This window comes from Elaeis guineensis, chromosome 3, assembly GCF_000442705.2.
Source record: "Elaeis guineensis isolate ETL-2024a chromosome 3, EG11, whole genome shotgun sequence".
Taxonomy (NCBI): domain Eukaryota; kingdom Viridiplantae; phylum Streptophyta; class Magnoliopsida; order Arecales; family Arecaceae; genus Elaeis; species Elaeis guineensis.
Genome location: NC_025995.2, coordinates 92466278 through 92491855, shown reverse-complemented (window position 1 = coordinate 92491855; position 25578 = coordinate 92466278). Strand labels below are relative to the sequence as shown.

Sequence of the window (25578 nt, the reverse complement as noted above, 5' to 3'; positions counted from 1 at the left end):
TTTTTATCATAAATAATCGAGTATTTACGATGAAAATAATTTTTGATCATAAATAATGAATATTTATGGTAAAAAAATTTATCATAAATAATCTTAATTTTAAAATTTTTAAAATTTTTTATTTTTTTCAAAATATTGATGATGAAAATATTTTCATCATAAAAATCGAGTATTTATGATAAAAATAATTTTTGATCGTAAATATTTGATTATTTACGATGTAATATTTTCATCATAAATAATCTATAATTTTTTAATTTTTTATTTTTTTTGAAATATTGACGATAAAATTTTTTTTCATAAATCATCAGTATTTAGATGAAAATATATTTTCATCGCAATACTCAATTATTTATGATGCAATATTTTTATCACAAATAATCTCTAATTTTTAAATTTTTTAAATTGTTATTTTTTTGAAATATTGGTGATAAAATTTTCATCATAAATAATTGGATATTTACGATAAAATATATTTTTATCATAAATACTCATATTACGATGAAAATTTTATCGTAAATAATCTTTAATTTTTAAATTTTTTAAATTTTTTTTTCAAATATTGACAAAAATATTTTAGTTGGAAATAAGATTATTGCAGACGAAATATGTTTTCTGTCTAAATACTTAAATTATTTATGAAAAAAATTTTCATCCAAATAATTTTAATTTTTAATTTTTTAATTTTTTATTTTTTTTCAAATATTGCGACGAAACAGTTTTGTTGGGAATAAGATTATTGCCAACGAAAATGTGTTTTCCATCGTAAATATTTAAATTATTTACGATAAAAATATTTTCATCCCAAATATTTAAAAATTTAAAATTAAAATAAATAATGTATTATTTACGATAAAATATTCGTCGTAAATATTTGATATTTATGATGAATTTTTTTTTCGTCGCTAATATTAAAGTATTTACGATGAAAATTATTTTCATCATAAATATTTTATTATTTACGATGAATTTAATTTTTCATCGTAAATACTTTATTACGATGAAAATTATTTTATCGTAAATAATTCTATCGTAAAAATACTCTTTTCTTGTAATGTCATTCTATCATTCTATGATGGAATCTGAGACCTACAGATAAGGGCCTTCAGCTCTCTAATGTAGGTAGTTGGAGAGCAGCTGCATAGGAGCGTGGGGGCAGGGGAGGCAGTGGAGAAAGTTCTACTTGTTAGTGTTCATCTCCACGTCTACATGTATGGAGGGTATATTGATAATGTAGATGAGCTGAAAAAGAAAGTTCTACCTACCACTACATGAACTAGACATCCCCCTTGTACTTTCATACACTTAAAGGAGCATTTTTCGCTAAATGAAACACAACTATGTAATTGTTTGTTCATTTAATCAACATCATTGCATGTGAAGTAATAATATTTTCCTCAGATGTAATGGTGATACTTCCTGCCACCGATGTCAAAACATTTCCAAAAGAAACAAAAGCAAGGCATCTAAGTAGGCAGCAATAAACTTCTTATTATTCGGAAGTTTTCATGAACATATATATGCATGGAGAAAGTATCATGGATGTTAGTTTAGCCACATATTAAGTTTATTAAAGAGGTTACTTCTTAAGTATATATATCATAGAACCCAAAGACATTATCATAAGAGATTTTTTTGTTTTTGTCACTTCTCTCTTTTATTCTCTCTCTCTAATGTTCTTTAATTGTCTCATGATCTTATGCACTGGAGTTGAGCTAGCTGGTAATTGCACTATGGTAGCTCATGACGCCTTAAATATCTTTTGATGTTCATGTAATATTAAATAAATAGTCTGCATGGTAGGCCAATGGTATAAGAAGACACCAGCATCACAAATGTTATGATTTTATGGTAGAAAAAGTAAATGGTATGATGATCTCTGAAACTTATGAATATGAATGCTATCAAGCATAAAGGTGAACTTCAATTACCTTTAGAAGGAAGTAGTCCATCAGCAGAAGCTATCAGTTTCCCGGGAGATACCCCTCAAAGGACCTTATGAGGCTACTTTTAAGAAAGGAATAAAGGCAAGAGGTACTTGCACGAGGCTTATTAGCAAGGGAAAGCCCACCATCTCCTTTGATACTTGAAAGTATATAACTCAACCCTCCTGCCTCATTGCACAGAGTTATTACTCTATGGATTCATAGCATTCTATGCTTCAAAACCCAAGAGCTGAAGGAGAACAAGATAGCAGGAAAAGATTGTGGGAATGGATGCACAAAATCCACAACCATTTGAGATCATAGAGGCTCATTACCCAGGTAGCAAGGAGACTCACAATCCAAGTTTTCCTCCTGGAAAGTGGTGTTGTGTCCTTTCTTCCCTTCTCTTAAGCATAGCAGTATTAACTGCAGCAATTCTAGTCATAGTATTCGTCCTAAAACCAAAGAAGCCGATCTTCCATCTGCATGCCATACAATTGGGTTCTTTCAAGCTGGATGCAACCTCTAGCAAGGAAGGAAATGACTCTTCTTCGGTGCTTTCCTTGCTGTTTGTTACTCAAAACCCCAACAAGTTTGGAATCAGATACAGTTCCTCAGTGCTTGGGATTTTCTTTGAAAGCAATCCAATAGGCATTATCGAGGTTCCAACATTTTATCAGCCATCTCATAGCAGGAATGAGACTGTTCTGATGCATGTCTTGTTCAAACAACTTAACATCAGCAGATTTATCGGTGGGGAATTAATGAACACTTCTTCAGATGGTTATCATATTGAGATCAGAGTAACTGGAGGAATCGTAGCTCAGCCACATGTCTTGAACTTTTCATTGCCAAAGATTAAGGTTCGTTTCAAACCTGGTACTTCTTGATCTCAGGTTTTCTATATATTTCTAGTCTGCTTAATTCATCTATTTGTTAATGTCTTAAATGTCCATTACTGAAGATTTAGGTTTTTTACATAAAGAAAAAAAAAAGATTTAGCTTCACTTCTTGTCATCTTGGTTCCACACTCAGTAACAGAAATCCGTAGGCTTTACTTGAAGATTTTTCTAGACCTATAGGATGTTGTCACTATTTTATTCAGTAACATTACTTATCTAGAATTCTCAGTTTATTACTATTGTTGTTGTATTTTTGTTGTAGCTTTCCCTTGATTGCAGAATAAGCATGAACTATGGTACTTTTGCCTTAAGCAGAGGACTTAGTTCTTTAAAGTCGGACAAGGTAAAGCATGAAACATCTCTGCCCTGTTCCACTACAAGAACATTTTTATGTCAGTAACTTACGAAGTCCAGCTTCCTATACTCTTGCAGGTTCTCTTCATTTCAAACTTCCCTCACCTCTCTCAGAAGTGTTCCTTAGCTCTTTGTATATAACCAAGAAATAGTCTGAACGTACCAACCTGACTTGTTCAATGAGACTGAAGTTTTAACCATGTATTCCTTACATTCTTTTTATTTCTTTCACTTTCTTCTTCCTTCCTAAAAGTGTAAATTGTATATTAGTGGTTCATCAATGACAACAAAGAGTCAACAATACCAATAAAGCCAATATTCTTTTTCTGAGCAATTGCTTTGTTTAATTTGAAGCATCAAGAAACTGAGACAAATAATTCACCTCATATACATTTCACAAGCTATCTAATATATAGGAGCACAATGCATGGTAAGCTAGAGCAAGGGATATGGCATATGGCTGTGCACTGGTTAAATATATTCATCAAGAAAAACTTGCCTAAAATTTGGAGGACAAAAAATTTCCAAAGATTAATGCAGTTTTGCAAAAAAACAGTAATCTAAGGTTAATCACAGAAAGGCTACCAATATAATGATAGCGTACAATTGATGGCCAAGAATGAAACCAATATAACCACAAGTAATTGAATCATGTTCAAGTGCATTTATGTGAATCTTCTGATAAAAACATACAGGGTCGTTCTCAGTGCCAACAGTATAAAGATGCAGTAAAAGGAATGTGCACTATTGATATTTTTAACATTCATGGGATCATCATCTTATTGTTTGACTGACCACTCTGATGGTCAAAAGAAAGCAGAACAATGAACAACAGGAATTCTGATAAACAATTGAGATTTTAAGATGTCAGCCTCCAGTAGAGATCATTCAGAGCAGAATACAATGTGCAGCAGTTTCAGGTCTCTGTACTGTTCCCAGAAGAATGTCAGTTGTCGTCAGATAAGGATCGCCATAGAAGTACAGATTAGCATCAATCCATGTCGCAACAGTGTTACCTTCCAGTAAGACTCCAACAAAAGCACCTGATCCATCTCAAATAGAAACATAGGCATCCTACTTTCTATCATAATATGCAAAAGACACATGTCTTACAATTGACACCTGAAATGTAGACATCATGAGAAGTGGATTACCATAGGAGAGAGCCAGACTTCTTAATATAGTTTTCATATATACAATTTTCCAACTTCTAACACCCCAGATGAAATCATATATGATAATTTTCAAACCACTAGTCATGGTTGTAAATACATACATATATAAAAAATATGTCAAGCACAATGAACAATCACCCTGTCAATGAAAATTGTTCAGTTTGTTGATTCGACTTGCAACGGTCATTTAAAGGGCAAACATATATCACATAATATTTAGTAGTGTAAATTGTCCAGAAAATTGCACCTACCAAGTTTGAATTGAGGGGTTCTTTGGTTGCACCATTGTTAGATGCAGCTGCACCTAGAAATGTTGCATTTCTATTGCAAGGATCTGTTTGGTTTGCTCGCTCTGAAAACTGCATATGCAATTTCTGCGTTTGGTTACTTAATCTGGAGAGTGTGATCACCTGGCAACTGGCATGGCATTGGTACTACTATAACATTGATACTATTATAACATTATCATATTATCACATTATATAATTATTATAGTGTTATACAATAATATAATTTTTATTATTGCTTTTAGACTAATTTATTATAGGATATTATACTAAATAATATCATACTACAATTACATTATGGTATATTATAGTATATTACAATTATTGATTTTATTATACTATAATATAATACCATCCTGCAATAAATTTGATTTTCGTCTATAATTTATAAATTTTTTTTCTCTTTTGCCATCAACAAATAATTCGGCATGGTCATCAAAACAAAAAATTGGAGGTTATTTTGAGAAAAGCCAAGTGACTTAATTCTTCCAGCAATTTCATAATTCTTACATGAAGTCAAACCCATTGATTCAACAACCAGTTACTGGTTGAAAGTCATGAAGCAACCTAATATTGGACTCGAGGTAGGCATACTATATTGAACCAGGTAATATGGGACATCTGATATCATACCAATTTAGTACCGATATGTGGTACAAAGGGCATATAGACACTTAGTACGCCAAACCAAACCCCCTACCGAACATACTAACATAGTAATAGGTGGCACTGATATGGGGCCTAGCCCGAGATGGCGTACCTTGATTGGACTCAAGGTTCTTTGTTTCAAGTTCTCCTTTCAAGTTTATATTTTATGCACAATTCATACTCCTGTAAAACCCATAACACAATATCGAGCACTCGAGCACTGCTCATAAATCCACTTCTAAATCATCTTCTATGAGAACACGCATCAAAATTCCCGGGTGCATGTTAGATGCTCTAAACATGGTGAGTTTCCCTAATGTCCACTTACCATAACAAAGTCAAAAGAAACAAGAAACAGAAGTAGATGGAAACCATGTCATTTGTGAAGAGTGTACATTACAAAATAATCTCATGGGAGACATGATTATGGAGTGGCAAGCGCACAAGGTATAGACAATGGCAGTTGGATGTTCAGAGAAGGACTTCACCAATTTTGAGGAGTAAAGGGAGCTGATGTCAATGATAAGTACATAGGTACATGATGAAGTTTAGGGGAAGAGTGGAGATTGAACTGATCATGAGAAGGAAAAATGCTGGTTCACCACATGTTTGGGAAAATTATAGAAGCAAGAAAATACAGTGGTTACTAAACATCCAGATATTTCCTGAAAATATTACCTTTGCTACAGCTGTAGGTGTAACAAATTCCAGATCCTTTATCACCAGCTCAGAAATCTGCTTCAAAGACTCTCCTAACCAGTCCTGCTACTGCATTCAAACCTCCCCCAAGGAAAAGTGCTTGCAGCTAGTAAATATCTTGACAGCTTTAGAACCATGTAGAACAATGATGAAGTCCATTCGTTTGCCCAAGATCTGTATAATACAGGTTAGAAAAAAAAAAAAATCAAAAAAGAAGGATGTATGATCTTAAAAGCACAGCACGGTCTGAGAACTTGAATTCACATTTTCCTCTTGGATGTCCAAGTTCAATGTCCAGAAACATGCAATATTACAATCAGCTATTATTTATCAGAAGCTAAAACAACTAAAAATGACCCAAGTTTAGTCTTCATCATGTCAATTACTTCAAATAATGTTCTTTTTACAGTCACCCACAAAATTAAATTTGTCATTTGATATGTTCAACAACACAAAATGTGCATGTCCTTAATAAACATAAGAAAGGTAAAGTCATATATCATGCCAATAAACTTGGAATTTCATGAGCGATTTTGCCTGTTGACAGATCAGACTCTTTACGTCACTTGCCTTAAAGATGTTTAGATGAGAGGAAGAGACATCAATATCTGAGCTCTAAATGATAAAAGAACAACACATACGTTGATAGATCATCAATTTCTCAGTGTATTGCTTAAGTGTTTGTACCTGCTGAGCATTTGGTATTGTGTTCTGTCCCTCAAACATGAAAGCAGTCCTCAACACCAAACCTTGCTAGCCAAATTCTTCAATGAATTTTTCTTTTTCCTAATCCATGGAAATTGGGAGGGCTGCTTCTAAGTTCCATAAGCATCAAACAGCAAAATCAGTAATTTACCTTTCACTTTCCAGCAACTAGTCATTTGGGTTTTATAGTAAAGGACTCTATTGGCTGGAAATGTACCTGACCATGAAATCAATACAAACTCACAAAAACTTGAGAGCAGTTTGATGCATCAAGCCATCCCTTGTAGATGGTAGAAGTCTTAAAGGCATAAGTCTTTCCTAGTGGACAAGTTAGATATATAAAGGTTTTTTTAAATATTTTATCTCACTTTCATGAATCATCCTCCAAACTCCCACAAGTCTACATGCAAAATTGAAATATCAGATATAGAAGCCATAAGTTAAACGTTTATGTTCAACATGTCAATTTACTTTTAAAATATGCATCACATTATAAGGTCTTTCAAGCATACACAAATAATGAATCAGTCCGCTAATAGAAACATATCAAGCAGATTATGATGTGCCTAGATTTCTGTGGCTTGGTAGGGAACATTTGTCCCGTTTTATATTAAAGAAAACTGCTTTTCTCATATGTCTTGTATGTTCTTTTCAGTTTTGCACTCTTGCTTATATCAGAATTTCCTGAAATTATAGTTTATAAACAAAAATTTCTTGTGACAACCTTATCAGCAATATGTACTGATATGGAAGCAGAGTTTAAACACTTTTGAGATCATTTATTGGAAAAGAGGTGGAAGAAAGAATTTAAGGTAATGCATGCCTACTTGCGAACCCCATCCTAGACCAACAGAGTATGGCAGATGGTGTAGACCATGACCCATCTAACTTGGAGCAACTACCAGGCCTGTACCTTGTTTATGAGTAAGAAGTGCACCGGCCCTGGCAACTGTCAGAATAACTAGTCCTTTGGCTTCCTTTAGGACAGCTAGGGGAATATACTTCCCAGGATTTAATCTGGCAACTGTAATTCAAAGATCAGTCAGGCAGAAATCGAACAATGATATCAAGATTGAGATTAGGGAAAGACCAATTCCATTTATAAAACCTAAATAAAATGATCAAAAAGGAACAGATGTAGAAATATGCTCCAGGCTATAACTCCTCGAAATGTTTGCTGCTTCTTTATATATCTTATGTTCCATTGATAAACCCACAGAAAAATTTAACAATCATCTCATGCATGTCCAATCTATAAAATCATATTTTGCTGTCTGCATGGCATTACTAACAGAGTCGATCAATATCCCTTGCAAAGGATCCATCCTATTATAGCAGACACAATACACTCGCCAAGGATCTTGCTCTCAGAACTTGACAGGTAGCAAAGATCTCCCTTTTGTGCATGCTCTGCAGAAAATAGCCCCTCAAAATTGGCAGTAATGCCTTCCATGGGTAAAAGGCAGCGAAAGGAGAAGTGCACTGCATGCAGACTGTAGTATAACCATCTGGAAGCCACTCCATAGGTTCTGCTTCTAGTATCTCCTTATAAGCATTAAGTTGTTTCTTCTACCTCAAGCAATGGTGGTGCACTTGGTATGTACACTGATGGATGTAAGGAACTCTCTCTGTCATAGACTGACATACCACCCCAAACTGCCTGGTACAGGGCATCATACCATACTGTACTAGGTCGAAACCAGTATCAAACTCTTATTCAGGTCAGTATAGATTCTGGACCACCCCATACCATCCTATATTGCCCCATACTAAGGCATCCCAAGGTGGGTAGCGATCCATACCAAGATAAAAAGTGAAAAAAAAAATGGTTCAAGAGTTGTTTTGATATGGAGTATGTACCATACCATACCGGTCCATACTGTATTAAACCAGTAATGTACTAGCATGGTGCCCGGTATTGAGATTGCAGACCTCGGTATCTATTGGTTTCAAATCCCAAAAATGATAATATTAGAAGTTTGATAAAGTTGAACACCACCATGTCCTTTGCTTCTACCAATGAGAATTGCAACTATCCACATTTTTCAAGTTCACTTTACAGTGAGCTTTGGGTTGTGGAGCAGTGCAAGACTCTGCATATAAATCACATCCATCATTAAAGTCATTCTCAATCATTAACTAATAAGGATTACTTTGTATTAAGAATTTTTTCCTTGATAAGCAAGCCTTTTACTTGAGGACACTCCAGAAATCAGTTTGGAAGTCATCCTCATAATCGCTTTCTTTATCAAGCTTAAAGAGAGAAGGATATGAAACTATTTCTCTAAATGCTTCCATCCATTTATTTAATTCTTGAAGGCTTTCAACAAACAGAGCTCCTCCTACAGGTTATACTGCTACGAAGAGAGATTAAGACTCAAGAGCTCCTTATTTGGTCTAAGGGTAGTGAACAATGACAATATGACATGATACTGGCCAAGATTAACAACAAATTCAAATGCTACAATAAAATGTTCTTATTGGCATATCTATCACTTTGATCCTCCGAAAAAAAAAAAGAAAAGTTCATTTTTATCAAATAATTAGAAAGCAACATATTCAATGAAAACCTATATAGACTGAAAGAAGAAATGCCATTACAAGGAAATGAAAAAAAAAAAAAAACTTAGCATCAAGTGAGAGTATCAAACTTCACAAGTTTCTAAGTAGCAGGGAACATACTAAGTGCCGGAAATGGTTATGCTGCAACATACTAAGAAGATGGCACATTTTAAGTATCAGACAGTTAAGAGATGCAGATTTTTCAAGCAAATTGCAATAATCCAATAGAATAAGTAGATAGAACTGCGTAGGTGATTCAAGGTTTTTTTTTTTTTTTAAAAAAAAAAAAACTCACGAAGCTATCACCAAAACTCTCTTGGGATAATATAATAGGAAAACTATATAAGATTCAGAGATTTTTTTTTTAAAAAAGAAAAAAACAACATTGTTTCTTTCAGTACTGAGATGCATAGTGTAGGATCCAACAAAACAAAGTGCAACATTAAGTACCCACAGACATAACATAATCATAATATAATGCTGAAAAAGAGAGAAGTGAAGTTAATACACTCATTTAAAAATAAAATTAGTTGAACATCAAGATATTCCTTCTGTCAATTTTTGTCCTCAGAATCCCTTGTTATGGAGCTAATGAGCATCATGAAAGGAAAAAACAACATCCACTAAATATGGGAATATCATCTTAATCCTACAATCATCTTGATGAGTTTTGCATGATACCAAGGTCCAAGCACCATCATGATGCTAACACCCGAAGAACTGCCCTCATTTTGGAGTGAGAAGGGTCCAATAGATGAGGTCCCTTAAATTATATGTTGCCAGATACTATATTTTCCTAAATTTTAGTAAACATGCCAGTGATTAAAGCCACCACATACCTAGTCAGCTGCAAGTAAAAGAAACTGAGGCATGAGATATGATTTACCAAATTATCCAATGATATATTAAGACTGAGATTGATGACCATTTTAAGGCGCTGGATTTAATTTTAACATTTAAAACTTATTTAACATTTAAAATTTGAAAAGTTTCAGTGGCTCGCATTCAATATTTAGATATGATGTGTTGAGAGACAACAGATGCCTTCTATATTATTAAGAGCCTTGGGATCACTTGATCCTCGCAAAGAAAAGAAAGTTTTTAATTTCATGGTACTTTAATTTTATTTCTCAACTTTACCTTTCATGATATATTTAGTGAAAGCAAGAAAGTACCAATGCATAACATCTGAATTCAAGCTCCACATAATTCTCAATAGAAAGCCCTAGGATTCATAAAACCCCTAATTACTGGGGAAAATATCGCAACAAAGAGAGAAATAGAATCGAGACAATACTGAAAAAAAAAAAAAAATAGAGAGAGAGAGAGAGACAGAGAAAGGAAACTTTCGTCAGAAAACCTCACTTTGTGATGCTTCAAATGCACGAAAATAATATAAATATTCCAAAAGATTCAGTATTAGATGAAGCTCGAAGCAATGGATGGAGAGAGAAAACGAGTCTTTTTACCGACGGACGGAAGAAAACTGAAGAACAAAGACAGGGATACGACAAAGATTTTAAATAGAGGTCTGGTCCGGTAATGCGGGAACCCGTTCCTCGCTTACCGGATCCGATTCTTTAATCTCGACCCGACCCGAAAACGACCCCGCCCAACTTTTAAACTCACCCGCTGCTCGTTAATAACCATCTACGAGAACTTCCCATTAAACCATCCTATGCGGTTACTGGTTTCGTAGGCGATTGATGATAATATGGGCGGCTAGGATGCATTTAATTACAATCCGGACGGCAGATCTAATTTATCTTTATATAAATTTATATGCGGGTTTTCATCGATGGCTTTTCTTCAGCCTCTTCCCCCTCCCCACTCTGCTCCCGTTCCCTAACCTAGCAGGACACGGAAGGTTTCTCGAAACCCGACGGCGGCGGCGGCGGACGGCGGGCGGCGGGCGGCGGAAGGAGCTAGCGGTTCTTTGGTGGCGGGGGCTCCGCCACTGGTTAAACCCCTCCCTCTCTCTCATTATTTGGGAGTAATTGGAGAAATGTGATGGGTTTGAATCGGAATTTCTTGTTTTATACGTGTTTGATGCAGGAGGAGTGAACTTGTGGGAAGGGGAGGGAGCTAAAGATCGGGTTTTTATTCATCAAAGAGTGGGAATTCTCTCGTCCGCGGTGGGATTCTGGTGTTTTTTGATGGCGAATGCTGGTAAAAGAGTCGACATTCAGAATCTTCTCTCGCTAGGGGATGATCTTGTTGGAGTCCTCAAGAACAAGAAGGATGGTGATAGCTTGATGCAATCGCTAGAGGGAGGAAAGATGCTCCGCTCCTTGTGTCAGTCGGACTCCCAGGAGATCCGAAGCTTATTAGAACGTCAGTATCCCTCCATTTATTCGTCTTCCACTTTTATTTTATCTGAATTTTTTCGTTTTTCCTGATGGTTAATAGCTGGAGGTTTAGCTTAGAATTAGAAAAAGGCAAAAGAGAAGTTATATGCTACAAGTCTTACCAAAAGAATATCTTTAAACCATAAGTTCTCCATTAAACCTTAAAGAAGTGAAGAAATTCATATTGATTGAACTAATGGCAACTCAGGAGATGCTCTGGCCTTTTCAGATCCGTTACACAGTATGTCAAAAATCTTAACTTTCGTCTTTCGTGCACTATATGGGGTTGAGGAAGTGAGCGATGGTCCCGACCTCCTCAAATGAAACATATTTCATGGTTCTCTTCTAATACTTATTTTAAATAATTTGTAGTTACTAACCTCCGTATTTTATGATGCTACAACTGATCAAATTGGATAAATGTTAATAAGTTGCCATAACTATCTTATGTTTTACACACATCAGATCCATCCCAAATTTAGATGTCATACGGCCACATTCTTCTATCAAAATGATCTTAGGTGATTCCTGTCTTAAGTAATGACATAGGAAAGGAGAAATAATTCAAAAGAATGCAACTAGACCAATCTTTCAAAATTCACACTCTTATCCTTCAAACTCCAAAGCTATTAAAGGCATGCACCCTAATAGCTCTTGCTGCCATATGTATTATCTGGAAAATTAAGGTTGCAAGTAAACCAAGATGTTGCTAAACAAATTAGGCTCAGCTTAGTGACAGGCTTCTTTTAGCTCATCTGATTGGGAAACAAGCTAAGCTCAAACTGCACTCAAACCTTGACTCAAAAATTGGCCAAGCCCAAATCTATGGGCTTGTAAAAAATAAGCAGAAGCTTGAGCTCAGCTCAACATTTTCATTAGAAAATGAATGAAGACTGAACATTTGTAGTTACTCGAGATCATATATTCCTTTTATTTAATAAACCAAACCTGCGCTGCAAATTGTGGGTTCAGCTTATCCGCAACCCTGTCGAGAGATACACCAAGCATCAATATTGCCATTGTCAGTTTGTCATGTGATCATATATTTGAGATGCTGGAGGCAAGTGTTTTGGGTAGAACCCTGAACAAGAAGAGTTTATTTTCTGCTTAGAGAAAGCAGTCATTGTAGATTTTGTATTCTCAAGAAGAATCAAGAAAAAGAGAAAGCCTTTTAAGGACTCAAGGTGAGAACGCTGAGAATATGCTCTAGGATTTTTCCTTAGTGAAACTTAGTTTGGTTCTTTGAGGATCCTTAAAACTTAAATTCCTTCATGGTATCATGCTATCCTAGCCAAGCATTATTGGTTAAATGTTTGTGTCTGATTGTACTGCAGACCATCAAAAAAAGATAAATGCATGTCAGGAGAAGATAAAGAAGGCACGATGTGAGACGATTGCTGATGATGAATTACAACAACTTCAGAATGAATTAGAAGATAAACTTCAAGAGGAACGCCTGCTTTGTCTGGAACTAAGATAAGTTTCAGTTCATTTCAGTATACTTGTATATTCAAAAAGATTTAATTTAGAAATGGCAGAGTTTCAATCATTACTGACCTATCTCTATTGTGCTACAACACAACAATCAGTGATGAGCTTGGTGATTTGGAACATCAGATGGTTACAATTGAAGAACGAAAAGAAATAATCAAGAAAAAAGAGAAAGACATATCAACTGCACGGTAAGTATCTATGCGTCTTTATTTCACTCAGCATTTTCAAAATTCTTCTTGTATATTTTTCATATTGAATAATATTTGAGTTTTTTGAGGCTTCCCGAATGTCATTTTAGATGCCCCACTTTTCACCTGATATGGACTTTATTTTTAACACTGAAAGCAACAGGACTAGTCATATGAAGCATGAACAACATGAATTAAGAGTACTCAAAACAAGATACACCAAAGGGCTCTAAAAGGAATTTGTTGTCCGGTCATCTAAATTCCATAATTATGGCAATTCAATACATGCCTTTGTGGCTTTGCTCCATCTCAAAGAGCCTTGTTTCCTCACAAATAGCCAATAGAACTTCACCCCACAAAATTTAACACTTTTACCTTCTAGTTGACACCTAAATACGAATATGAAGGAGAAAATGGCAGATGGATGTCAGACAATTGTGCACATAAATATTGGCACCACGATAATCTCCTTAATATTTCCTATGCATATTCTATGTGATCTTTTCTCTGTTGAATTCTTTTGACATATTCTCAACATCATGTGGAACCATTTTATATGAGAGAACTTTTACATATACTATAAAATTTGACATGTTTTAGTGGAATTTATTGTATCTTAACTTTGTCAGCATAGGATGCTTGTATCCATCTTAGTGCATTGAGTTATGTTGAAGGCTGAGTTACATAGTTGGTTCCAATAGCATGGATGCATTGTACGTGTAACTGCTGAGCATAATTCTAATGTATAAAATTCTCATGCAACAAATAGGCCTTGCAATTTAGAAAACCTACAGGACTTATACCTGCATTATTAGCTGCTCCTTCACCAATGTAGATCATCATGGCACAGTAAAAGTTTTAGGAATTTAATCTAAGCTATACCTACTGTGTTGATGACTGCCAATCTTCAGTCCTGCCTTATGGTTATATCTATAGATCAGCTATGCTTTTATACAAACAAGTTCAGATCTTTTCTAGCATGAACTTTCAGCTCTGTCTTCTGAGTTGTGCCTCCAACTTGGAAACGTTCATTTATCCCTATATGTCCATATTCTTTACAAGCTCAGCGTAATCTTGAATGGTTATTTTTGGTGCATTAACTTAGTTTACAAGTATTATGTATAGTATGTTGTGCCTCCCTTCTTAATAATTCATCTTCTAGATCTCATACTAGGTCCTTCTCTTGTCTGAAATTGCCATGATTAGAATTCAACACCATTACATGGAGGATTGCTGTCAACTTAGGCGATAACCATGGAAAATCCTTAAAGTACAAGATTGATATTTCTTTCAGAGTATACTGATAATATTTCTATCAGTTAAGCAAATCCCATGTAGATAGGATAAAACCTGCAGACTAAGGTTATGGTTACAACAAGAACTTCTATGTTCTTATGCAGCATAGTTCTGGATATACCTTACAGAAATTTGTCTTGCGGGTCATTTTCAATTTAAAGATCAAGATTCAAGAGAGCCATGTAATATGCAATTGCACTAGCAGACAAGAGCCTGTAAAGCATTGATTCTTCTTAGAGCAATAGAAGATAGTGTAAGTGTTCTGATTGAGAAGATTTAACAAATGCTGCTAATTCTAGAATATGCTCTAGGTATGAAGACTTCAGATATGGATTAATGTGAGAGAAAACGGCAACTCCTAGGTCACAAATTTGCATTTTGCACAACTTTCTTTGAACGCTACTCAGCTTTAAGTTTTTCTACCTCTTATTATTCAATTAGAGCTCTATTCAATATCAAATAACTGGAGTGCCGCTGCTTCTCCCTTTTTATATTTGTTCTTACATTTGTATGCGTGTCCCTTTTAAATAAGCTAATGGTTTCCATCAATCTACAATAAGGTGAAGCATTTATTAATCTACTGCTAATCGACTGTTTTTAAAATAATCTGGTTTCTTTATTTGCAGAGATTTGCTTTCCATGTGTGCTTCAGTGACAAGTATCATCCCAAATTTAGAAGATGAGGGCAAGATTTCTGGCTGTATCCTTTTTACCAGAAGTAGGCACTTGCATTTCCTTATTTTATGTATGTATAATGGAATTTCCTCCTCCATTTATTCAGTAGAATCTCTTGCCAATCCAATTAAAGGATTTCCTTGAGCTTTTCTTTGCTGAGCACTTCTTCTAGGAAGTCTTTCGAGATCTTTATTTGACATAATGTGATTCAATGGGTTTTGTCCTTTAAAATAATCAGATATTGTGGAGAGAAACAAGAAGAAAGTTGAGAAATTTGAGTTCGAGCCCACAGCATCTCCAATAGAGGTATGCAACAGATTGTGGAAGATGGCATAGTTTATTCATCACCCAGTTCCTGATGGCATAGTTGAGGCATCACCAAGTTACTGTTCATTTTCAGCTGTTATGTATGAATCTTATGTCAGCTTCCTGCTTTTTTGTGGGGTGACCATGTTAGCTTCTTGGGTCATACTATGATGAATGGCAAAGGATTGTGGACTTACCATCAGACTGCTGCTACTTAATATCAGTATTTGAAAATTTCAGTTGTTTCTTGTCACCAAAGCAATGAATTAAAGCTCTAAAACAAATTCAGATTTGAGAAGCACTTAGGAAGCAGGTGCAAGAGTGATTCTTGAAAGATTTTAAATCCAACATCACCGGAGGTATAAATTAGTTGGAAGGTTTTGCCACCTTCTTGATTGACATGAACAGATTGATTGGGTTTACAGATTAACAGGTAACAGTGATTCTGCTTCCGTAGAGAAGAAGCAGGCTTAAACTTGTGGTTTGAGTGCCGAAGCTTAAGAGCCTAACTCTTAAGTCTCCTTCGTCCACTGCCAGGTTTCAATGCTCTCTCTAACGAAGACGCAATAATTTCCGTGCCAAATAGTAATTTGCGAACAGTTCGGAAGGTTTCGGCTTCCGCCAATGTGGAACATCGCGTGAGTCGCTGGCGATATCTTGAGAAGGAAGCTAGATGATAGAAGAATTTGCTGGAGTAAACACTGTCCGCAGCGGGCATTTGGTCTAGTGGTATGATTCTCGCTTAGGGTGCGAGAGGTCCCGAGTTCAATTCTCGGAATGCCCCTTCAAAAGTTTTTTTGTGGTTCTTTTTTACTTTCCCCCCATTTTATATGGTGGAGAGCTGCCAGCACTCTGTTAATGGTTTCTAAGTTCAAGACCAACATCTTCTAAGAATTTACTCGTAACCATGTCGAATGTATTAACAAATTCTATTAACAAAGAGTTGAGTTACAAGCGGTGGAGGAAATTTTTCTGGCCCATGGGCTGGTCAAGTAACAACGTTGCACCAGAGAATCAGGTGGTGTTTAGGATCAAGCCTAATAGTTTGCACCACAAGCTAGACTAGATCCCATCTCAAATCGATCCAATTGCAGCCCTACCCAATGATACGAGCCAAGTCTCTATTAACACAATCTGGGTTCTTCCTGCAGCAAAATACATTGTTCAAGTCTTTGTTATCTCACTTGCTATAATTGTCGCACCATGTTTGGCTGGCTTTATGCACACATACGTTCATTCCATTCATCAGAGCAGAGACATAAGGTTAGATAAAGTATTTGTATTTCCCAGAACTTTGCATTAAGCCTCACATGTAGAATCACATTCAGAAAGCATCAAACAGTCTTCCACACTTGGTAAAACACAAAAAACGCCCTTACAAATGATTCTAATAGAAAAGGAAGGAGAAAAAGGTGCCAATCCAAAAGAAAGAACAGAAAGGAAGATAACAGAGGCTTTTCCATCTGAATCCTAAATCACTAGCAAACACTAGAGTCTACCTCCCCTTGTCATCACTTCGGACCATTGCTGGTGGTCTCTCCATCCACAGCCAAAGGGACAGAGCGTGCCTGCAGTGGACATACAGCAAAGATGAATCATTTAATCAACTCACTGAAATATATACATGGGTAGCAGATATATAAAAGAAGATAAACTTACCAAGTTACGATATTTGAGAGCATAAAACATCTCAAGGTAACGACGGGTTTCTCGCCTCTCGAGCTTGGAGACGTACTTCCAAAATCCATAAACACCAGCCAATGTCATCAACCTTTCAGAATACAGCTTCCAAGTATACCTGTATTGTAACAAGCTTCAGATCTCATTTGAAATCAAGAGACACAATGTGGAAAAGTACTTCATGGGGCATAACACTTACTTCTCTTCAATTCTCTTCAGCCCTCCTAGTGAAATTTTATTCCAGTGGGTGGGGTCTTCCCTGCATTTCTCAAAGAAACTGACTAGAAGCTCGGCAGCTTTGTCGCCCTGGTAAGGATCAATGTGGAAGCCAGAAACACCATGAACTATGATCTCTGCTGGCCCTCCATTAGCTGTCGCAAATGTGGGCAGGCCACATGTCATGGCTTCGATGACTGTGAGCCCAAATGCTTCATAAAATGCCGGCTTCAACCAAAAGAAAAGAAACATCAGTAAAATTCTATAGAATAACAATTGCCGCAATTCATGGCTCATAACACCACTATCAAATGGATTAGGCACCAATTTGTCTTAGAAGAGAAGAATTAGACAGCAGAAGACTATACCTGTACAAAGGCTCCTTTAGTATCAGCGATGTAGCGGTACAGCTCACCGTTGCGAACCCTGTTCATCTGGGCAGAGATCCAGCGGATCTGGCCATTCAATTTGTACTGATCAATGAGCCTGTACATCTTCTTTAGCTCTTCTTGTTCCTCAAGATCCTTGGATTCCTTCCCATGGTCTCCAGCCACAACGACAAGGTTGACCAGTTCCCTCAGACGGGCATTCCTTCCATACAGCTCAACCAGACCTGTTATGTTCTTCACACGGTCCAATCTTGCCATCGAGAAGACAATAGGCTTATTTCGGTCATTCAATACAAACCTGCACGAATGTCCGAGTCAGTAACTATCTACTAAAAGAGGAGATTTTTGAAAATAAAATGAGAGCATTAGATGAAAAGAACTTGAAAGATTATTTTATAGAGAGAGAGAGAGAGAGAATAAAGGAACTTCAAGAGATGTCAATAGATCTTTACTTGTGTTCAGAGTTCTCAACAGAACTGAAGAGGAGCTCCTCAATTTCAGGGTGGAGAGAAGTCAATCTCTTGCTCTCCTCTGTGTATGGGAAGTAAATAGACATATCAGCTCCAGGGGAAACAATGTTGAACTTTGGATCAAATACATCAATTCCGTGAACCACTCGGTAGAGCCCAGGGAGGGTAAATGCAATGTGAGACTCATACTGCCCGACAGTGTCCTTGCTGATATAACATAGATGTTGGAAAATATCAGTTCCATTTTATCAGTAATTAGTATGACAAAAGGATGACTAAACTCCTGAGAAACAATACCTTCCAGCGATCTCTTGGAAAGTACTGGTGATAATGAAATCAGCATAATTCATAGCAACTAGATCAGCAGTAAACTGACAAGAAAAATGGTACTGGTTCTCAAACTTTTTCCAGTATATATCTGAATTTGGATACTTTGTTTTCTCCAAGGCATGGGCGATGGTACACTGCACACAAAAGGACATGCAGATATAGTAAATTTGGGTAGATGACAGGGACAGTCTGGTTTCAGAAAGGAAAATAAAAGATCACTTGATGTTATAAAGTAGCAAACCTGAGTAACTCCTAGTTTATGTGCCAGCAAAGATGCTACTAGATTTCCATCACTGTAGTTTCCAATAATGAGATCTGGGGTTGCCTGCAGTTCTCCAGCCAGTTCATTTGCAACATCCTATCCACAAAACAAAAATAAATTCAGAAATTTGCAGAAAATTTTATGCAGCAAGAGCCTGCAAACCAAACCATCGGATTTCATAGACCAATTTATCATGATCATGTATTTCATCAATATTATATGCAGCATCAAAAGAACTTAAAAACTTCAGGGACAGACCTGTAAGTACAATAAGAACAAGGTCCAGTGCAAAGAGAAAAGCTTAGAAAAATCGGATGAGAGATCTACCTCAGTGTAAGTTTCAAGGTAAGGCCATACATCAAAGCGTGAGATCCATTTGCGAAGGATTCCCTTTTCAGTTCTAAATGGAACCCGCAGAATGTGTGTGTGCTCTGTGCCAAGGACTTTCTCAAGCCGCTGACCACAAGTGGTCCCAATTGCATCAGGTAGTAATCTAGTCACCTGTAAGATACCATAACAGTCTCAGAAGAAGGCTTTTATAGCATCAAAACTACCAGTATCCTTTACAGATTTCCGCCTTGAAGAAGATAGAATCAATGAACTTAATAAACGAATTGTCAGATAGTTTTTCAAACTTACAATAAGAATTCGAGGAGTGATATTTAGACCTTGCTGCTTTATTCTAAGAAGCATTTCACTCTCTAGTGCACGAACTTGATCCAAAATATAGACTATCTGCAAAGCAAAAATTTTTGTTGACAAGAAAAAAAAAATATTGACAGAAAAAAGGGAATCAGAAGAAGTGGAAATATCTTCAAAACCAGATCCATTTTCGTTCAAGTATTCTACCTGGCCTCCAGTGTCAGGGTATCCCAAAACATTAGCTTGGGCAAAGTATCCATGTGGAGATAAGATGACAACATTAAACACCATAGGAATTGTACCAAGAAATTTCTCTAGGGTACAAGGATCAGGTGCTTCAAGGAGATCACGGAGTAGATGAACAGTCTCGCTGACACGCTGCGCTGTATCACCCCAACCCTTTTCTAAACCAAGCTCTTGAAATCTAAACATTGTTCAAATGAGAAACAATCCAGTCAGATATGACATTATAGTTAAAATCTTGCATAACTCCAAACCATATTATTAATAGAGAACAAACATACATAAAACTACCTGTGATTAAACTCCGAATATGGAGTGTCTGCTGGGACACTCAACAGATATTCCTCTGCCTTTCTTAGTGCAGCTTGGAGAGCACTAAGGCTTTGTATTCTATCATTTAACATCATTGTCTGCATGACAACATCAAAAATTAAGATAAACTATCGATTCTTTTTGATTTCGGGGGGGGGACTCATAGCTAAATGAAACAATATTCTGATGGACATTCAATTCGTTCTGATATTTCAGATTGGCAAATATATATATATATATATATATATATTACACATCTGATGAGATGTTATATAACCATTCTGGATCTTTAGGATCAGAAAAACTTTAAGTTTCTAGATCCAACTTACAGTTCATAATTAAAATCATGATAGCCATTTCATCCTGATCATTTAAAACCTCAAACATCAGGTCAATTTTTACTATTACAGATATAATAAGATTAAGATTATGATAATTGTTTCAAAAAGAGTAACAATTTTACAAAAGGCCTAAATTCAGATTTAAGAATAACATTTACTGAAATAACATGGATAGGTGTTAATAACTTCAATCAGCCAAAGAAATTGGGAAAAAAACAGATGCCATATCAAGATCAACGGACAACTTACCATTCCCTTATATGTGTGTGCCCGAAGAAAATTAAGCAGTGGGTACATGCTTTCTTTGTCATGAAACAGTTTTGAAGAGAGGTGTCGATTGAGGAACTGCACTCCATTACCAATTGATTTCGACAGTGAAGGCCGAGGAAAGGAAGCATTGAATGGTTCAAAGTCCAACTCTAATACAAAGTTATCCTGGTTACTGGAGGAGCAGCAGGGAAGAATGAAACAAAATCAATTGGCAATAGGTTATACAGGAGCAGAATTAGAAAAATACACTTATTATAGAAAATTCTGAGGATTTCTTCACAGTTTAGAATGTTTTGAATTATATAGCCTACCCTCCATTCACAAGTTGCTCCTTAAACTGCAAGTACTCAGATACAGTCAACTCCTCCACAGCCAGCTCATTCACATTAACCCGTAAATATTCCCAGACACCAGGCCTTGGCCGAATAGCAAGAGCAACCCATGGGGCTATGACTATTGCTTCCTGCATCACATTAGTAAAGCAAAAAATTACTACAAAGGTCTAAAATTATAGATGAAATGATAACCAGTGTCTTGGCTATGATCTATTTATAAATTACCTGTGCAGCTCTCAAAACACTTTCGAAGACATCTTTCAGTGCTTCCCTCTCTCCCTCAGAGAATACAGCCTCAAACTCCGCAAGCAATTGATGGGGTTGCAGCATTCCCTTTTCCTGGTTAACAAATCTGCCACCAATTGAAAACAAACATCCCCTCAAAAAAAAAAATCAAAGAAAGAATCCAATGTAACACAGCTAACCCACTAAATTCTCTTGTTTTCTAATGCATAAACCACAGATATTACAATTGAAATCAATTTTAGTGACCCAACTTTCTTCGCAGCATCCCAAAACTAAAGTTTACATGGGTGGAAAGGTTTAAAGTCCTCTAAATAATATAAATAAACAAAATGTTGCTGATCATAAACTCAACAAAAAATAGAGCCTGAAATCATAAAAGATCAAATTTTTCCAGCAGTCTCAGGATGTATGTGAAACAGAAATACATATAAAAAGGGCAATATAACTTGCATTTAAACAAAAACACAGATTAAGATGCTATGTCAAATTTGGACAATTTATTATGCCAGTTTAGAAACAAAATTGATCCAAGACCTTGAAAACAGGGCCACAATTCATTCGGATGGGCAGACAACGAGTCACCAAGACGCTCCCGGAAACTATGGATGCGAGTCAACTTGCGCTCTGCCATGGCTTCTCTTCCAATCTCCTTCAAGCCTCAGAATGCCCCAGACTACAAATAAGAAGAAGATAGATGTTAACAACACATATTTAAAGTGCTAATACAAAATTCTCCATTAACAGAAGCTAACATAATTGACTAGGAGGTTAGATCATATGACACAGTGGAACATCTAGAAAGACAAATCTCAAATCTCCTGACCACACAACTAGATCTTTTGATTTGGATCATTACTGGCATACTTAACTCCCATATGGGGGGAAAAAATACGGAGAAGACAAAACTTCAGATTACAGTACCAAACTCTGACGATAAAACTCTAAAGTAATATGCAATTCACTTGATATTGGGGGGGGGGGGGAAGGGAGAAAATACCAAAAAAGAGCGAAGTCAAGAACTTTGAATAAAAACTTAAGAAGTTCAAGTTAAGAAGTCTTCCATCATAACTTATCATAACTTCTGGAGCAAACAAGAAGCAAACTCTTACCGGAAATAAAGAGAGGAAGAAGCAAACTCTTACCGGACAACAGAGAGAGGGGAACAATTAGAGAGGGACGAGAATCCAAGACAGAGGGATTAAGAAATATATAATAAGCCCGGAACTAAACAAAGAAAGCAAACATAATATACGTATATATATACATATATAGATATATATATATCAGGTCAAAGGAGAATAAGTGTCCCATTCTGTACGTTAAAAAAAGTAACCTCTTTCATCCATAGAATCACCAATCCTATCGCTGGGAAGGGAAGAGTTCTTACTCGCATATACCAACCTATCCAATAACTTTTCTCTATTATGAGTTTAGAAAGTTTTGAACAGGACCAGCATGTAAGAAAAAAGAGTCCCTTTTCGTTTTGGGGGCTACAAGGGATGCCTTCCAACTTGGTCAGTTCTGAACCATTCTAAAAAAATTCAGAAAAAGGGAAAGGAAAATGAAAAAATCCTTCCTAAAGTTGGGATTTCTTTATTCTCTAGTAATTCCAGCTAAGATTCAATAAATTTGTGGCAAAAATCCTTCGTTTTTATGGAAATTTCGACATGGAAGTAGGGGAGAATTAGTTTAAACTAGAAAATTCGCTCACCTGACGCCTAAAGAAGGAAAAAGAAACAGACGAGTACATTAAAAATCACGTTTTTTTTTTTTTTTTTTCAGATAACAGAACAAGTTTAATAAGAAAAACATGTTTCTTTTATTCAACAAGCAAAGATGCAGGAATCCAAGCAAAAGGAGAAGAAGAAAAGCAAGACATAAAACCAAAAGTTTATCCATATGACTTGCATTAAATTGCTACCAGCATAAACCGAACTACTCCATTTTCCCATCAAGATGATGACTTTTCCTGCTCAAAAAAAAGGAAAAAATACACATTTTTTGGCAGGGGAGAGAGACATTTACCTGCAGAGAAACGGAACCAGAGATCCCAAGCCCCAAAAGACTCCGAAAGCAAAAAAAAACCCACAAAAAAGCGACAACTACACAACAATAGAAACAGGGGAACGAAAACAGAAAGAACGAACGAGTGAATGAAGGGGTAGAGAGCCCGAACCTCTTTATATAGGCTGAAGGTAGGAAACGAAGAGTGGATATAGGGATGGGGCTCCACCTCCAGAGGCTGCTCCTCGGTAGGCGCTGACGAGAAGAAAGAAAAAGCCCAGACGTCCCTTTCCGCGAAGACGCCCCTCTCGTTGCTTCTTCTATCTGCCCCTTGTCCTCTAAAACCACTTCCGGCCATGGCTTCCGGTTTTGCTCAAATTTCCACGCCATTTGTTTACTCTTTCTTTCTTGCTTCTCTCTCTACAGTTCTGCCAATGGATTGGAATTTTTTTTCTCTCTCCTCTCTTTTCCCCGTTTTGGACTAGGGTTTCAACTCATTGGATGGTTGGTCTCCGTTTCTTCGTACCCGAGTAGCTGGCCGAGTTCAAAGCTGGTGGCTTTAGATGGGTCTGGCCGGATGGCCAGCCAATAGTCTCATCCCACGGCCTAGAGTTTGATCAAACTAAAATATTTTTTCTTTTATCTGTTTGAGAAAATAAAAGAAAGAGCTAAGAGAAAAAATAAGATTTTATAATAGGTGAAAAAAGAATCATCTTGGACGAATTAGTTTTGTATTAGGCTTAATTATATAAAAAATATATTTTTTTAATTTTTTTAATTTTATTTAAATTTTTATGTAGTATAATTAAGTCACCAATTTTTTAAATTCTTTCAATTTAAACTTTAGCTCTAATTTTCATCTACTTATCGTGATAGATAAAAAAAATTCTTATTGTGGTCATGGGTCAAAAGGTCAACAGCTCGGATGATTGGATTGACTCCGCACCGCATGCATGAGGTATTGTCCATTTCGACCTCTACACTGTCGTACGAAGCTTATGGTTTTGCCTTTTAAAAGCACCTTATAAGGAGAGAAAGTTTCAATCCATATAACCATGCTCTCTTTTGACTTATAACTGATGTGGACTAAAGGACCCTTTCTACACCATAACATAGCCTCCTAGTCAAGAGGAGTATATGTGAGCAGGGTCGAATAGTTGGATGGTTGGGTTGACTCCATATAACCGATGTGGGACTAAAGAGGCATTTTCTACACCATAACATAGCCTCCTAGTCAAGAGGAGTATATGTGAGCAGGGTCGAATAGTTCAGATGGTTGGGTTGACTCTACACCTGCATGTGTGAGGTATTGTCTACTTTGGCCTCTAGCACTGTCGCACGGGCCTCACGATTTTACCTTTTAAAAAGTGCCTCATGGAAAAGAAAGATTCCAATACATATAAACCATACTTCTCTTAACTCACAACTGATGTGGGACTAAAAAGACCCTCTCTATACCACAATAATCCCTCCCTTTGAATTTCTATCACCTCTCCTTTCCACCTTCTTAAAATAGAAAGAAGAGATTTTGATTTTTAGATTGATAGAGATCAAAGCTAATGCAATTCTATCTCCTCCAACCCCTTTTCATCTAACTTCATCATTCTATCACCTCTCATCAATGGTTTGGATTATTTTCTACTCAAAATCACTATCAAGATTTGATGCTAAAGCAATCCTTACATTATTTGTTAGATTAACTGATGAATCCATGATGTAAGAATTAGAATTATGGGAAAAAAATATCTAAAATTATAACACATTTATGGGTAAAATCTAATATAAATTGAAAATATTACGTTCGTTGTCGAGATCGAAGACCAGTCACCGATGCTTATCGCTGAAGGCAAACACCATGTCTCTTAATGCCATTATCGATGTTCAGGCGCCAAAAAAGTGAAAAGTGCTTTGAATCAGAATAGGTTAAAATCCTAATTGGAGATGAGCTATTTTGAAAAATAAAAACCACTATTTTGTTTCATCATCATTTTTTTGCAACAAGTAAATTTTTGCCATAGACAAGCTACGTCATAACTCTATCATGGTAAGTTGATGGAAATTATAATTAGTGTTGCTATGCCTTTCTGACCAGGGGGCGACATGATGAGTAGGGTGAGCACAAAGTCGCCAAACTGAAGTAGGGGATGCCAAATGGGGTCTCTGGGTACCTGCAAGGAAGATCTATACGTTAGAGGAACTAGTGGGGATTCTCCGATGAGGGACCCTTCGATGGTCAAGTTAGTATCGGAGTTGGAGAGAGAGAATAATAGGAGG

At 36.3% G+C, this 25578-nt stretch overlaps 3 protein-coding genes, 1 long non-coding RNA gene and 1 other non-coding gene across 7 annotated transcripts; 3 read left to right on the top strand and 2 right to left on the bottom strand.

The window, feature by feature from the left end:
* Positions 1-2204: 2204 nt before the first annotated feature.
* On the top strand, positions 2205-3474 carry LOC105042064 (uncharacterized). The gene is made up of 3 exons (XM_019849140.2): positions 2205-2788; positions 3090-3170; positions 3260-3474. The coding sequence occupies exons 1-3, from the start codon at positions 2213-2215 to the stop codon at positions 3320-3322; spliced, it is 720 nt and encodes a 239-aa protein (XP_019704699.1). The 5' UTR covers positions 2205-2212; the 3' UTR covers positions 3323-3474.
* A 436-nt stretch (positions 3475-3910) lies between these two features.
* LOC105042065 (uncharacterized) lies at positions 3911-10733 on the bottom strand. Of its 2 annotated transcripts, XR_012139769.1 has the most exons (3): positions 6678-10733; positions 5970-6164; positions 3911-4303 (listed from the first exon to the last, which is right to left on the bottom strand). It is a non-coding gene; the product is annotated as an uncharacterized lncRNA (long non-coding RNA). The 2 variants fall into 2 exon arrangements; XR_002164161.2 differs by having other exon boundaries at positions 5970-10733.
* A 316-nt stretch (positions 10734-11049) lies between these two features.
* On the top strand, positions 11050-15848 carry LOC105042001 (kinetochore protein SPC24 homolog). Its single transcript, XM_010919095.2, has 6 exons — positions 11050-11217; positions 11313-11591; positions 12940-13081; positions 13186-13287; positions 15210-15283; positions 15497-15848. The coding sequence occupies exons 2-6, from the start codon at positions 11414-11416 to the stop codon at positions 15592-15594; spliced, it is 594 nt and encodes a 197-aa protein (XP_010917397.2). The 5' UTR covers positions 11050-11217; positions 11313-11413; the 3' UTR covers positions 15595-15848.
* A 428-nt stretch (positions 15849-16276) lies between these two features.
* Positions 16277-16348, top strand: TRNAP-AGG (transfer RNA proline (anticodon AGG)). The gene has a single exon. It is a non-coding gene; the product is annotated as a tRNA-Pro (tRNA).
* A 480-nt stretch (positions 16349-16828) lies between these two features.
* On the bottom strand, positions 16829-23430 carry LOC105042002 (sucrose synthase 2). 2 transcript variants are annotated; one of them, XM_010919097.4, is made up of 16 exons: positions 23326-23430; positions 21835-21973; positions 21280-21406; positions 21031-21182; positions 20699-20891; positions 20088-20206; positions 19761-19977; positions 19551-19646; positions 19239-19412; positions 18891-19007; positions 18617-18783; positions 18302-18526; positions 17829-18147; positions 17444-17688; positions 17224-17362; positions 16829-17132 (listed from the first exon to the last, which is right to left on the bottom strand). In XM_010919097.4, exons 3-16 carry the CDS (start codon positions 21382-21384, stop codon positions 17076-17078), a joined length of 2325 nt encoding a protein of 774 aa, XP_010917399.2. In that variant the 5' UTR covers positions 21385-21406; positions 21835-21973; positions 23326-23430; the 3' UTR covers positions 16829-17075. The 2 variants fall into 2 exon arrangements, with proteins under 2 accessions (XP_010917399.2, XP_073110090.1); XM_073253989.1 differs by lacking the exon at positions 23326-23430 and having other exon boundaries at positions 21280-21433; positions 21852-21948.
* Positions 23431-25578: the final 2148 nt, after the last annotated feature.